The sequence below is a fragment of the Perognathus longimembris genome, chromosome 2, assembly GCF_023159225.1.
Source record: "Perognathus longimembris pacificus isolate PPM17 chromosome 2, ASM2315922v1, whole genome shotgun sequence".
NCBI classification, from domain to species: Eukaryota; Metazoa; Chordata; class Mammalia; order Rodentia; family Heteromyidae; genus Perognathus; species Perognathus longimembris.
Window position 1 is genome coordinate 38,341,348 of NC_063162.1, and position 14,927 is coordinate 38,356,274.

A 14,927-nucleotide genomic window follows, 5' to 3' on the forward strand; every position below is an offset into this window, starting at 1 on the left:
AGCTCAAGGCTAGTGCTCTACCACTTGAGCCATAGTGCCACTTCTGGTTTTCTGGTGGTTAATTGGAGATATGAGTCTCATGGACTTTCCTGCCTAGTCTGGCTTTGAACCTCACTTTGAACTTCTATTCTCAAATCTATCTCCTCCTGAGTAGCTAGGATAGCAGGCGTGAGGAACCGATGCCTGGCTCCTAAACTCTTTTCAATGATCCAACATAGGACAACCCCATAAGGTACTTTATTTTGGTTGCCATCCGTGTGTTTATAACCATCTGATATGTGAAAGAACTTGTGTATTCAACCATGCAGTGGCAACCTGCAGCTGGCAACATGACAGTAATACTTTCCAGCCTCCCTTTTGCTCCTTCCCCCTCAACAGGTTTTCGTACCCTTGGTCCATATGGGACAGAGTTGGAGATCTTTCTCCTCTAGAAATGCAGAAGACCTGTGTGTTCAGGAGGAGGGAGGGATATAGGGATGTGAAAAATTCATCCCTTAAAAACCAAGTGACCCCAATCCTTCTGGAGAAGTTTTCATACACATCCTGGCTTCTGTGTTCCCCAAGTTGATGACTTCTCAAATTGGCAAAACAAAAACTTACAGGAAGAATAATCAATCTAAAAAATGCACCAAAATTTGATTCGATAAATTGAGATATTCTATTGCAGACTGGGTGAGGAGATTGGAATATAAGCCTAACTATGGTATTGTATATGCAAGCAGATATACCCAGTTTCTTTTTTTTTTTGGCCAGTCCTGGGCCTTGGACTCAGGGCCTGAGCACTGTCCCTGGCTTCTTCCCGCTCAAGGCTAGCACTCTGCCACTTGAGCCACAGCGCCGCTTCTGGCCGTTTTCTGTATATGTGGTGCTGGGGAATCGAACCTAGGGAATCGAACCTAGGGCCTCGTGTATCCGAGGCAGGCACTCTTGCCACTAGGCTATATCCCCAGCCCCCCAGTTTCTAATCTACTAAAATGTATCTCAATAGTATTAACATTCCTTGACAATGAAATCTGAAGTCAGAGCATTCAGGCCTCCTCCCTCCTCCCCATAGCAGTTAGGGGAGAACTTTCCCTTCCTCCTCACACACCCATTTCTGAGCAGCAAGAGGAACTGGGGCATAAGAGACAAAATGGTGGAAGATGGGGGAGTGAAATGGTGGAGACCAGTCCAGGGTAGCTAGATTGACAATGCGCCACAGCCTGCACCATTTTCCTTGACTCTGGGCTGAATGCTCACCCTGCTCGGAGATTTCGTTTGGGAAAAGAGTTTAAGGGAAAAAAGGGGCAGAGAGCTTAGTCCTTGGTTTGGGGCCAGAAGCTTTTCCTCCTTTGGCACCCCTGTTACAATATGGAATAGCCCACGATTCTTGGCTACTGATAGTAGCCAAGGAGATGGCGATGTGGCAAGTGTCCAGAGCTGGTAGACAGGAATGTATCCAACTTGCAAAAGCCAAGTCTCTAGGTCACATAAGAAGTAGGTTTTCTGATGACATTTCTACAAGTACCTCCCCAAGGAGAGGAGGTTGGTGATTACTTCCACCGGCTAAATGAGACCAAAGTCACCCTTGGTAGTGGTGTTCCCAAGAGTGGAAGGTCTCCAGCAAGAAACTCAGGAGACTCAGAGCCACAGAGATACAGAGAGTGTTCAGGAAGCTGAAGATGGGGCCAGGTCAGCAAGTAAACTCTAGAGGTAGTCACAGACATGATAAGTCATCTCAATATAGTAGGAAGGGGTTATTTCATGTTGACTAAACTTGTACTCAGAAAGGAAAATCTGAATCACAAATGTTTTGTGACCTGATTAGAACATTCCTTGAGCAGATTTAAATGCCTTTTATGTTGATTTAAAATATTTGCTTTCAGAACACCAAAGTAAAGCTGCCTTTCAAGTGGTAACAGTGTTTTGCTAACAAAAGAAAACACAGGAACCCATAAACACCACCATAAAGTCCAATGTATTCATAGGAATATACAACTCAAAAGGAGGTGAAGATAAATAACGCATTAGTCACCTCTCCTTTCACCTTGCAGAAACATTTCATACATGCACCCTGCAATACAATGACTATTTTTTCTGAACTGAAAAGTTAAAACTGTCTTCCATTTTCTCTTAAGTAGACTGTCAAAAGTTTCCAGAATACTATGTGTAAACATTTTCAAACTCTAGTCACACAAATAAATAATTATTTCAGCTTACTTCCTTTGTCCTTGAACATGATCCTCAAAGCACAATGTTGCACACTACATGCAAAATGTTTGGCGAAGAGTAAAACCTATTTCAACCATCAAATCCCCTGAGGCATACAGTCCATTCAGAAGACATTTTTTTGCTGATTTCATCAGTTGAAAAAAGTAATTTATTTGTCACCTCAAGGTCAATCATGATTCATCTAAATCCATACTTTTCTCACTTTCTCAGTTGATTATGAAGCAAACTCAGGAATCATCATAGCATTTTGTCCTCATAAGTGGTAGAACATCAGCCTAGCAGGTGTTCTGAGTTTACTCAGGCCCTGAGTTCAAACTCCAGGTCTGAAAACAAAACCCCAAATCCTATAATCTTCATTTAAAAAATGAAAACTTGCTGGGGACCCAGCTCAAGTATATAGTGCTTGCCCAGCAAGAAAAGGTCCTGGACTCAATTCCCAGTACTACAAAAATGAAAACTCTAAGGGATTACTCATTCAGGAAAGGATGGAAAAAGGGAGGGAGAAGAAGTTTTAGACTCATTGTATCTACTACAGAAGAACTATTAAAATATTTCATTCTTTCAAGTAAATACAATTCTCAATAGGATGATTTGTAGATCGAGATTAGACTTTAGAATGCTATAAACTTGATAAAAGGACCACCATGGGTATTATTCTACAATGGCAATGCAATAGTGCACAGATGCATTTCTTTACCTTAAAGCAAATGCTCACCCCCCCACCCCCGCAACTTGCTCCCAACCCCCAGGAATTTACTGTGAGTTTACAGTGTCCCTTGGAATAGATTCTGAAACAAAAACAGTTCCTCAACAGTATATAGCATCAACAACTTCCTGCTCAAAAATTCCTGACAAAAGCAATTTTGGGGGGACTGAGAGGAGGTTGCCGCAAGAACACAACCCATGTAATTGGACCAGAGAAGAGGGAGGGATGCTCAGTTGCTATGGTAACATTACAAGAGGGAAATGAAATTGCATGGGGTTGGTAGGTAATTTATTTATTTTTCAATTCCCTTGGTTTTCAAAACACTAACATAATGAACAAGTCTCCCTTGGGCAGAATTGTGAGTCAAGGAAAACTGGCTTTTCCAGATCTTGTATTTCATCTCAGTGACAGTAATTTTCTTAGTGAGGGGGGAACCGCATGTTGCTGGCTGAACACAATGCTCTCTATGTTTGCCTAAGAGCAAACCTTGCCACAGGAAAGACAGAAACATCTTTTATGTCTGATTTCCCTGAAAAGCATGGAACAGGATACTAGAGTATCACACCTGAAAATACAGGCCTAGAATATATTCTTCAAGATGGAATTTGCTCACATTCAAGATGGGGATACTAATGAATGACTTCACAAACATTTAAAAAAACTGACATATTTATTTTGATTTGTATCTGCTAGGTCCCACTCTTTCTTGCTTTCTACACCAAAACCAAAAGAAACAAACCAAACCAAACCAATCCAATTCAAACACACACACACACACACACACACACACACACCCCATATCTCACTCTTAAGAAGGAAAGGAAATTCAAACAAAGTGATTCCTGTCACATGTGACTGTTAAATATAAATAATTATCTCTCCAGGCCGGCCTGAGCAAATAGCAAGACATAATGTAGATGTGAGACAGAAACTAATACTTTGTTGAAAAATAAGAACAGTAAAAGATAATATAGAGTGCTCACAAAGAAGAAATGTGAGCCAAAGCTAAACTAGATGATAGTAATTGTAGTGTAATAGCAAAACTATTCTCATACTGATCTTTTCACCAACAATTCTCAGGATATCTTCACTTTATGGAGTGCTGAAGAGTTATACTATTTATCTAAGAGGAAGTGAAATGACATTTTTTTTTTGAGTGGCCCCTCTTACAGGCACTTTACGTTTACGTCTTAATCTTGACATTTATCCCATGAGAAAGCATCAGTAGTTCTATAAATAGATGAGAAAGCTGCTCCCTAGGTTTCATACACCTAACCAAAGTCACATGGAAAGAAGAGGCTGAAGTAACAGTCTACATTCATGCATGCGTCTGAAGGGTTGGGTTTCTTTTACCCTGTCAAGCAATCTAAAATTACAAGCATCCAATAGTCTTTTCACGTCATGAAATTATTTCTGCCACTAATTTATAGGAGAGAAAACATTTCTTTCAAACCCTCTTTTCTGGTATGTATTCTGTATGTTTTAATATTCGAGAAGATGGCAAAAATCCTTTTTCTTCCTGCTTAGAAAAATTACAGCTTAGGTAGAGGGGAAGGTGGGAAAAAAATGAGGGAGGAGCTAACAAGTTTGATAAGAAATCTACTCACTGCCTTATGTATGAAACTGTAATCCCTCTGCACATCACTTTGACAATAAATAAATCAATTGAAAAAAGTACAGCTTTCTGAGACTACATTATCTTTATGCTATTTCTTTTGTATTTTCTATTCTGCTCTTTTCTATTTTAATTTATTCTTTCTTTTCTTCCTTGAGTTCAGTGTTATTTCATATTCAGTACTCTAATCATTATAGACAGACAAACACACACACACACACAGAGCTATCTTTTTCTTGTTGTTTTTTTTAAGCTAAATCTCTCTTTTTCTCCTCTCCAGTGTGAATTGTTCTAGAGGTTATAACTCTGTTACAAGGCTTGATCTTGGCCTGGACTCTGTCTCTGAGGTTTATAGCTCAAGGAAAATTTGTACCACTTGAGTATCAGCTCCATTTCTAGCTCTCTGGTAGTTTGTTGTTTTTTAAAAATTACTTATTTATTGTCAAAGTGATGTACAGAGGGGTTACAGTTACATACGTTAAGCCATGGGTACATTTCTTGTACTGTTTGTTACCTCCTCCCTCATTCCCCCTTCCTCTCCCCCTTGTCCTCTCCCCCCATGAGTTGTTCAGTTGGTTTACACCAAATGGTTTTGCAAGTATTGCTTTTGTAGTCGTTTGTCTTTTTATCCTTTGTCTCTCAATTTTGATATTCCCTTTTACTTCCCTAGTTCTAATACCAGTATGTACAGTATTGAGGGTACTTAGATGAGATACAGTGATAGTGCGAGGACAACCACAGGAAGGGAATACAAGAGGATCATTAACAAAAGAAGCTACAGCTTCACATGGCATGTTGAAAGTAATTACAACAGTGATATAAGAGTCGTTTCCATAACATGGAGTTCATTTCACTTAGCATCATCTTATGCATTCATAAGGGCATAGCTATTGGGCTCGTGATCTTCTGCTGTGACTAGCCTAAACCTGTGCTAATTATCCCCTATGAGGGAAACTATAGAGTCCATGTTTCTTTGGGTCTGGCTCACTTCATTTCGTATAATTTTTTCCAAGTTCTTCCATTTCCTTATGAATGGGGCAATGTCATTCTTTCTGATAGAGGCATAAAATTCCATTGAGTATATGTACCACATTTTCCTGATCCATTCATCTACTGAGGGGCATCTGGGTTGGTTCCATATTTTAGCTATGTGCTGCGATGAACATTGTTGTGCTGGTGGCTTTAGTGCTGATCTGGTAGTTAATTGTGATATGAGTCTCACAGACTTTTTTATCTGGGCTGGCTCTGAACCACCATCCTCAGTCCTGAGTAGCATGAGCCACTGGAACCTAGTATAGCATATATTTTTAATCATGTGAAAATATGTTATGTATAAAATATGGAAAGATATCATATATTATATGTTGAAATTATATACCACTTTATGTATAAGAATTCTTTATTATAATTCCAATTACACTATTAATTTCAACTTTTGTTTTATAAATATTATAAACCTCAATTGATTTTGTTTGACCTTTCTTTTTCGGTGCTAGTACTGGGCCTTGAATGTAAGGCCTTGTGATTTTACTTAGCTTTTTCACTCAAGCCTAGCACTCTACATTTGAAACACACCTCCCTTCTGGCTTTTTATACTTAATTAGAGATGAAAAACTCTCTCATACATGTCTGCCTGATCTGGCTTCATAGTGTGACCCTCATATCTCAGCTTGCTGAATAGCTAAGATTACAGACAGGAGCAACCAGCATTCACCAAGATGTTGCATGTTCAAGTAATTTAAGATTCATAAATAAACAACAATAGTGACTTACTGAAGTCTATCTTTTGGTAAAGAAAGACAATAAAATGTTTTATAGTTGATGAATATGAAGTATTTGTGTGCCTAACTGGGGTGGAGTTATTAAAAGAAATTGGATATGAGTATTATCAACATCTACTAAGGGAAAACAGGAGGAAAAAGCGGATAACCTTCTGAATATTTGCACTCGAAACATATAGCCATTAGCTAACATGAAAAACTGTGTTGAGTTTGCTTTGTATATTCTTCTAGAGAATCAGGCAGGTTACATGCATCCACTACTTTTAGATCACTATTTGGATAAAGTCAATGAGTTTTCCCACATTCCAGAAAGGTATCAGGGCAGGGGAGTAAATAAAATTGTACTCTCTATGTCTGGAGGACCCTGAAATGATCAAACACATTGTTTCCTTCAAAGAGTTTCTCCAAAGTTGGGAAAGCTAAGGCCATTTCATAATGACTTGCCCTATTCTTAATCTAGAAAAAATGTTATACTAGGGTTTGTTTTTAATCTTCCTTCTGCTAGGCAGGAGTTCTACCACTGGAGTCACATATGCCCTTGCCCTTCTACTATAGCTATTTATTTTTTTTTTCCAGTACTGGGGCTTGAACTCAGGGCCTAAGCACTGTTCCTGGCTTCTTTTTGCTCAAGGCTAGCATTCTGCCACTTGACCCATAGCGCCACTTCTGGCTTTCTCTATATATGTGGTGCAGAGAAATTGAACCTAGGGCTTCCTGTATGCGAGGCAAGCACTCTACCACTAGGCCATATTCCCAGCCCCTACTATAGCTATTTTTAAGGGAGGATTTTATGTGTATTTGTGTGGGTGAGGTTTGACTGGGGTCTTCCTATTTAGACTTTCTATATAGCAAGGGTCTCTCTCTCTCTCTCTCTCTCTCTCTCTCTCTCTCTCTCATTCTCTCTTGCTCTCGGTGAGTTTTTTAGTTGAGATGAGGGTCTTGCTAACTTTTTTCCTGAGGCTGGCCTGGAACCTCAATCTCCTAGATCTCTGCCTTTCAAATGGTAGCTGGGAGTGAAAGGTTGAGCCATGGTGCCTACCTGCCCCTAATTTTTTTTTTTTGAACTTATAATATCCAGTGCTTTTCTGCAGAAAAAAAAAAAGAGTGAAATGATCAGGGACAGCTCCCTGTCTGTATTAAGAAGGAAATGTAGATTTAGGAGTGTGATTTTTTTCCCCCTCAGGACACAATAATACCACTTTCTAGTCATATTTAAGACCAGAGATTAAGTGCTAGGTCTAAAATAAATTAAAATACACACTCACTCTGCTTGTCTAGCTGGTCAGATCTTGTTCAGAAACCACTGAAATTACTCTGAGCACAATTCAAGATTATTTCCTTGAATGAAAGAGCTCTAGGACTTTCTTTTAAACTGAATCCTTTATCAGGTCAGCATCCCAGGAAGGGAAGAGAGCCATGGGGAAAGGTCTTTCCAGAGCTGGCCTCTGAGGTAAAGTCAGGAGATGTTAGTCTCCAGGCTGGGCATTCTGGCTCAGGAGGATTACAATTTGAGGTCAGCCAAGGCAAAACATGTTAAGATCTACCTCATCTCAACTAAACATGGGGGAATGAACCTGTCATACCAGCTATATGGGTGGCTAAGGACTGGGAGGATGCGGTTTCCAGGCTAGTCCAGGAAAAAAAAATCTGCAAGAACTCATCTCAACAGAAAAAGTGAGGTATGGTCTCACATGACTGTGAAACATAAGTAATTGTTTCCAGGGTGTCCTGAGCAAATAGCAAGAGCTTACCTCAAAAATAATCAGAGAAAAAGGGGATGGAGGCATGGTTCAAGTGGTAGAGCACCTGCCTAGCAAGCACAAAGCCCTGGGTTTAAATCCTAGTATTGCAAAACAAACAGCATCTCAGAAAGCAAAGAATCCAGACCTTAGGAGATTAGTGCATACCAAGTCAAATTTGAATGAAACAAGGTAGATGGGGAAGTAACATTATCTATTTTCGCAAAAGCTACCACTGAGTTGGGTAGCCAAATCTTGTACTGATGAAAAATTCCACTTTTGTGTTTAACTGTCCCCAATGGCTTTCTGACATTTTAGCTCAGTCTCTTCCACCCCCTCTCCCTTTCCTCCTCTTTGCAAGGCAGAAAGAAAGCTTTGATGAGGAGAATACCCCTCCCCCCCCCCCAACACACAGTTCACATAGTTTGGGGATATACTACGTTTTCTTCCATTTGGTCTGCCAGGAATTCTGTCTATGAGCAATTCAGTCTATGAACTATTGACATCCTTCTCCTAAGCCACTCCACAGCAGGAAAACAACACAACAATGACAGGCTTTTCTGTTCTCTGGTTTCTCAAGTCGTACACACAAGATGAAAGAAAAGTAAATCCAAGTCAAAACCGAATAGGTAGTAGAGGAACCAAGCTACACAGCAAATTCTAAGAATGTACATTATTTTCCATTGTTGATAACTTTTATCCCTAAGAATTTTTATGTTTATCTCTAAGCCTTCTTCTGTGACACTACGTACCATCAATTCCTGCAAACTTGTTCTTCTTATCGTGCCAAACACCCTGTGAAAGGGTTTGGTAGCATGCAAAGTGACAAATTTTTGCTAGGCTGCTAGTCTGTGTGTGTGTGTATGTGTGTATGTGTATGTATGTGTGTGTCTTGGTAGTAGGGTTTGAATTTGTGGTCTTGTTTGGATTTTTCATTCAAGGCTGGTGCTTTATCACTTGAGCCACATATCCATTATTGGTTTTTTGCTAGTTAACTAGAAATACAAGTGGCTACCTGGGCTGGCTTCAAACATTGATCCTTAGCTTCCTGAGTAGCTAGGATTACTGTCATGAGCCAACAGTGCCTGGTTAATTTGCTACTTTAATCACTGATGAATCTTATCTAGAGAAAGATCAATAAAGTAATTTGTAATCCATATATCAACACAATGCCAGAGGCTGTCAGACTGCTTGGCTCCTGTATCCTAAATTTCTTCTCATGGATAGTTCTATTATTTACCTCTGTGTAAAGATCAAGTGAGTGTATCTCTACTTGTTATTCCTTACAGTGTCTTTCAACAGCCTATGCCTAGCAGAAGAACATATATTTCACAGCAATGTTCCTAGTGTTCTTTTATACACTGATGAAATTGCTTCTTGATGAAACACACACAAATCAGTTCAAGCCAGTGCTGGTGGCTCATGCCTGTAATCTTATCTACTCAGGAGGCTGAGATCTGAGGATTATGGTTCAAAGCCAGCCTGGGTAGGAAAATCTGTGAAACTCTTATCTCCAAGTAACCACCAGAAAATCAGAAGTGGTGCTGTTGCTTAAGTGGTAGAGGGCTAGCCTTGAGCTGAAGAGCTCAGGACAGTGACCAGGCCTAGAATTCAAGCCCCACATCCGACAAAAAAAAAAAATCAGTTCACTAAGATTTATCTTCAATTTATGTCCTTACTGATGCAGTCCTTTAGAGCCAACCTTCACTGCCCCTCATATTTCCTCTCTACAAGGAATTTTTTTTTTTTTTGCCAGTCCTGGGGTTTGAACTCAGGGCCTGAGCACTGTCCCTTGCTTCTTTTTGCTCAAGGCTAGCACTCTACCACTTGAGCCACAGCACCACTTCTGGCTTTTTCTATATATGTGGTGCTGAGGAATTGAACCCAGGGCTTCATGTATGTGAGACAAGCACTCTACCACTGGCCCATATTCCCAGCCCATTGTTGTTGTTGTTGTTGTTGTTGTTTTAAACAAGATGTATACATGGTTCTTGGGTTCAGTAGCCACCAGAACAAAGAAGTCTGGGTTTTCTGATGAAAACCACAGTTGGGCTGGGTAAGAGGACAAAGGAGCCCAATACGAAGGCCCAGAAAATGATGTCCTGTTTTGCTTTTTCTGTCTGCTATGCCTGGTCCACAGTAGAAACTCAATAATAATGTATGGATTGAGTGAATAAATGTAGTGAATAATGAATGAAATAATAAATCAAAGAATTACAGGAATCAGTTAAAGTTACCAGGCTAGTTTTAGAAGCATGGAGACCAGAACTAATGGAAGGGTTAAAGTTATGAGGCTAATTTTAGAATCATGGAGACCAGAACTAATGGAAGGGGCAGCACAGGTCTGCAGGAGGTACAATGATAGGGAATGACCTACCCAGAGCTCTTAAATAAGTGGGTGCTCATGGAGAGGTCACCTTTTAAAAAAAATTAGGCTGGCTTTTGCTAAGATTGTGTAACACACATGAAATGTAGGAACATGAAAACTCCTTGCCTAGAAGTTTAATACTAACTGGGGCTCAGAGACACATTAACTATGACTGGGATTTTTCCCAGCCTCCTTCATGCTGGAACCATTTTGAATCTTTATCTTTAACACTGTGGCAATCCTTCAAGCTATTAGTTTTCTTTATCTCAGATGGTAAAATTACAAGCAGAAATGTTACATAGGCTGGGTAAGTCAGCTGGTTACACTCTTAACCAGGATTCAAGTCAGATTCTAAGTTTCAGTTCTTTTTCATGTCCACAGAACTTCCTAAATTATATTCATGAAGACCAAGAGTTCAAACCTTATACTACTACTACCACCATGACAAAAATGAAACTAATACAACATACCATAAATACCTTACTAGAGATGTTGGTGGGCTTTAAAACTTTCTAGCTATATACATTTTAATTGTGTTATTGGGGATGTGGTAGAGCACCATTTGAGCTAGTAAGACAAACATCTAACATAAGGTCCTGGGTTCAAACTCCAGTACTGGAAAAAACTTCCTGCCTAAACTGGTTTCAAACCATGATCCTTAGATCTCAGTCTCCTAAGTAGCTAAAATTACTGGTGAAAGTCACAGGTACCTGGCCTCAAAACCATTCTTAAGTACATACTCCAGTGGTACCAATATGTCACTTTGTGGTAAAATGAGTTACTACAATCTTTTAGTCTTGCTTTATTTTCTGAAACTCAATGTCTAAAAAAATCTTCAATTTCTCTTTCTTATAACCACAATTTATTTTGTATTTCTATACTATTATCCTTTGATGATGGGGATTGTTAAAAAGTGAATACAATCCAACTCCACACATTAGACCTTCTTCCTATAATTAAAGCCACATGCTGTTTAAATACACATATTCATGATGTATATGTATAGATGGACACCCAATTTTAAGAAAAAAATGTCAGCTGGGCATTGGTGGCTCATGCCTGTAATCCTAGCTACTCAGGAGGCTGAGATCTAAGGATCGCAGTTTGAAGCCAGCCTGGGCAGGGAAGTCTATGAGACTCTATTAACCAGCTCCAAACCAGAATTGGTGCTGTGGCTCAAAGTGGTAGAATACTAGTCTTGAGTACAAAAGCTTACAGATAGGATCCAAACCCAGGGTTCAAGCCCCATGACTGACAACTTTTCCTCCACTCCCCAAAAAAACACTCCAAAACAAAAAAAAAATGAGGTAGTTGTTTTTCAAGAGATAGAATAAATGAAAAAGAAAAAAGAGACAGTGGTGAACCAATGCAAAGGCATTACTACTTCCTGAAAGCATGTTCATGCATATGAGTAGCACACTTACTCTGGTTTTGGCATCAATTTTAGCTCCTCGGTCAAGCAATAGTTTTACCATATTTGCATTTCCTCTTTTTGATGCAACATGTAAAGGAGTGATGTCATTCTGTAAAAAACAAAAAAAAAAGGTTTTTTTATCCACGGCTTTAACAAAAACTGCGTTTATTCAACATCATTGTACATTATCATCATTCTTTTCCTTCTTTTTATACCACATGTTATGAGTAGTATGTTTCCAAACATTTTGGTCTGCCAGGTCGAGATTTCAAAAGGAGACTCATAAAAAGATGAATTTTAAAGGAGACAGTCTGTGGAATGGCGTCCAAGTTTATCCAGTTCAACCACTGGTGGTGACTGATAAGTGAGATGATAAATTTTCTTCTTAAAAATTCTGTGTCTAGGTAACTTGAGAGAATGGGTAGAGTTGACACAGATGGGGAAAGGATGATAAAAAGGGTAACATTGATCAAGCTGCATTGTACTCATAAACTGATTGAACAAAAACCCCTTTGTATGTTTGTTTAAAGATAATAAAATTTGCCAGGAGCTGGTGGCTCATGCCTGAAATCCCTAGCTACTCAGGAGGCTGAGATCTGAGGATCAAGGTTCAAAGACAGCCCGGGTAGGAGAGTCCTTGAGACTCTTATCTCCAGTTAACCAACAGAAAACTGGAAGTGGAGCTGTGGTTCAAGTGGTAGAGTGTTAGCCTTGAGCTGAAGAGCTCAGGGACAGCACCCAGGCCCAGAGTTCAAGCCCCACGACTAGAAAAAAAAAAATTAATTGAAAAAAAATTTTAAAAACAGTTACAAGCACTGCGTACTATCACAAATAAGAAAGTGATATATGTATCCTGATGACACATTGGAACATTTAAGGATATTAGATGAAAAACAGATTAAATCTATATACAGTTTAGAGTCTTGCGAATAACAATTGATTTTGAGAAATGTATTGTACCAATATGGACTTACTAAGGGGGAAACTGGGTGAAGAATATCTAGATACTTTATGTATCTTTGTGACTTCTTTGTAAATTAAAATTATTTGAAAATGAATATTTGTTCCAAAAAGTGAAAAATAATTTCTTCTTTTTCTGATAGACATGAGGATATAGCTTCACCTCCCAGTCCAACCAACTATACATGGCAAACTTTCAGGTCAATACATACAAAATATTTGGGAAAAAATTTGCAAGATATTCTGTGATACTAATTTAGGCATTTTATTCCAAAATAGAAATAGCAATTAATTCATTATAAAAGGAGATTTGCCTGAGTAAACAAATTTGTCTTAGTAACTAATTCTAGCAGAGGTTGCTGAGGATTAATAGCATTGCTCTATAACAGGCAGGCTAACTATTATTTTTTGGTAATATTGGGGAGGAGGGGAGAGGAAATCAAGCCCGTAACCCTATATATAACTAGGTAAGTGCTCTACCACTGGACTACATCTCCAGTCCCAGGCAGGCATTTCCTACACAGGGCCAGATAGCAAAACTTTCTGTCTTGTAGACAAGTCACACAGCCTCTAATAAACTTGCTTAGCTCTGCCACTATAACACAAAATAGCCACATATAATAGGTAAACAAAGTTGGAATGACATAATCATCCCAGCAGTCCTTGGTCCCTGCTCTAGACTTTATAGCTAAAGGATTTAATGTGTGTAAATAAACCACCAAGGAAGAAATCAACCTATATGTAATATGCACTGTGTATGCTTTAGGCTTTTTGGTGTGGGTGAAAAGCTGGCTGAATGCAGTATACATTGCAATGACATTTAGCTTTGTCTCTTACCTCTGTGTGCTGAGCCCAACTAATTATGTGTGGCTCTCATGACAGCAGCAATGTGAATGAATCTAGTCCTGAGCTGGCAGGAGCAATAGGAAAGTTGGTAAGAGCCTGAGTGGAACAGGACATAGACTCACCACTTCCCAGGGTAGGTGAGGCCTTCCATGCTACCATTCCTTACATAGTGAATTCTCACCTGGTTGAGGAATCCTTCATTAACTGTGGTCACAACAGGCTATTTGCCACGAGAGCAATGATTCTATTTCTAATATTGCTATCTTCTGTATTGATGTACTCTCTCACAGATCAGTTCTGCAGACGGCAAAAGAGCCCTTTGCATCCTAACTCACATATTTTCTTCTACTTCTTTCATGATTCCTAGAGGATTTAGACTTTGAAAATTCAAAAGTGTCATTAATCAAGATGCATTGTATTCATAAACAGATTTGTTGAATAGTTACTTTTTTGTACCACTCCTTAAAACATAACAAAAATATAATACTTTTTTTCTGAAGAAAAACAAACCCACAAAAGTGTTATAAAGTGCTTCTACATCTTTAATTTCATTTTACCCTCACAATAATCTAATAAATAATATAATGGAGTTGATGTGTTTACCTTGAATCACAGAGCTTGGGCTGGGGTCAAACCCCCCTCATTTTCCAATTTCTAATCATTACCCCATTTCACTTAGGTCTTTGAGCTTTGGTTTAAAATATCATTATTTTCATCACCAGCACAACAGCCCTACTAAGCTATTCCATATAATAATTATTCACTTTAAAAAGGATAAATATGATTTCGTGGATCTAATATGTATTTCTCCCCAGTCATTCTAAAACATGGAAATAAAGAGAAAAAAAGGAATCCCACATTATACATGTGTAACAATGAAATACAGGCAACAATGAAAGGAAATAGATATAAATTATTTATATAAAAAACATTTAACCAGCTGGGTGTGGGTGGCTCAGGCCTCTAATCCTAACTACTTAGGAGGTTGAGATCTGAGGAAAGTCTGTGAGACATTTATGTCCAATTAATCACCAAAAAACCAGAAGTGAAACTCTGGATCAAGTGGCTGAGAACTAGCTTTGAGCAAAAAAGTTCAGGGACAGGGCCTAGACTCTGAGTTTAAGACCCAGGATCAATACACAGGCACATACGTATGCACACACACATACACATACACACACATACACACTATCAGGGTCTGGGTGACTATTCTGCATTTTGACAGGAACAAAATCATAGTACACAGTAAATTTAATTATCTCAAATTTCTGAGGCAATGAGCTAATT

At 39.0% G+C, this 14,927-nt stretch overlaps 1 protein-coding gene across 6 annotated transcripts in view; it reads right to left on the reverse strand.

Annotated features, from left to right (window-relative positions):
* The window catches only part of Ank3 (ankyrin 3), a 526,258-nt gene that overhangs the window by 140,788 nt on the left and 370,543 nt on the right, over positions 1–14,927 (reverse strand). For all 6 annotated transcript variants that reach the window (XM_048338833.1, XM_048338830.1, XM_048338829.1 and 3 more), the window contains one exon: positions 11,845–11,943. In XM_048338833.1, coding sequence (XP_048194790.1) covers positions 11,845–11,943 — 99 coding nt within the window. The remainder of the gene's footprint in view (positions 1–11,844; positions 11,944–14,927) is intronic.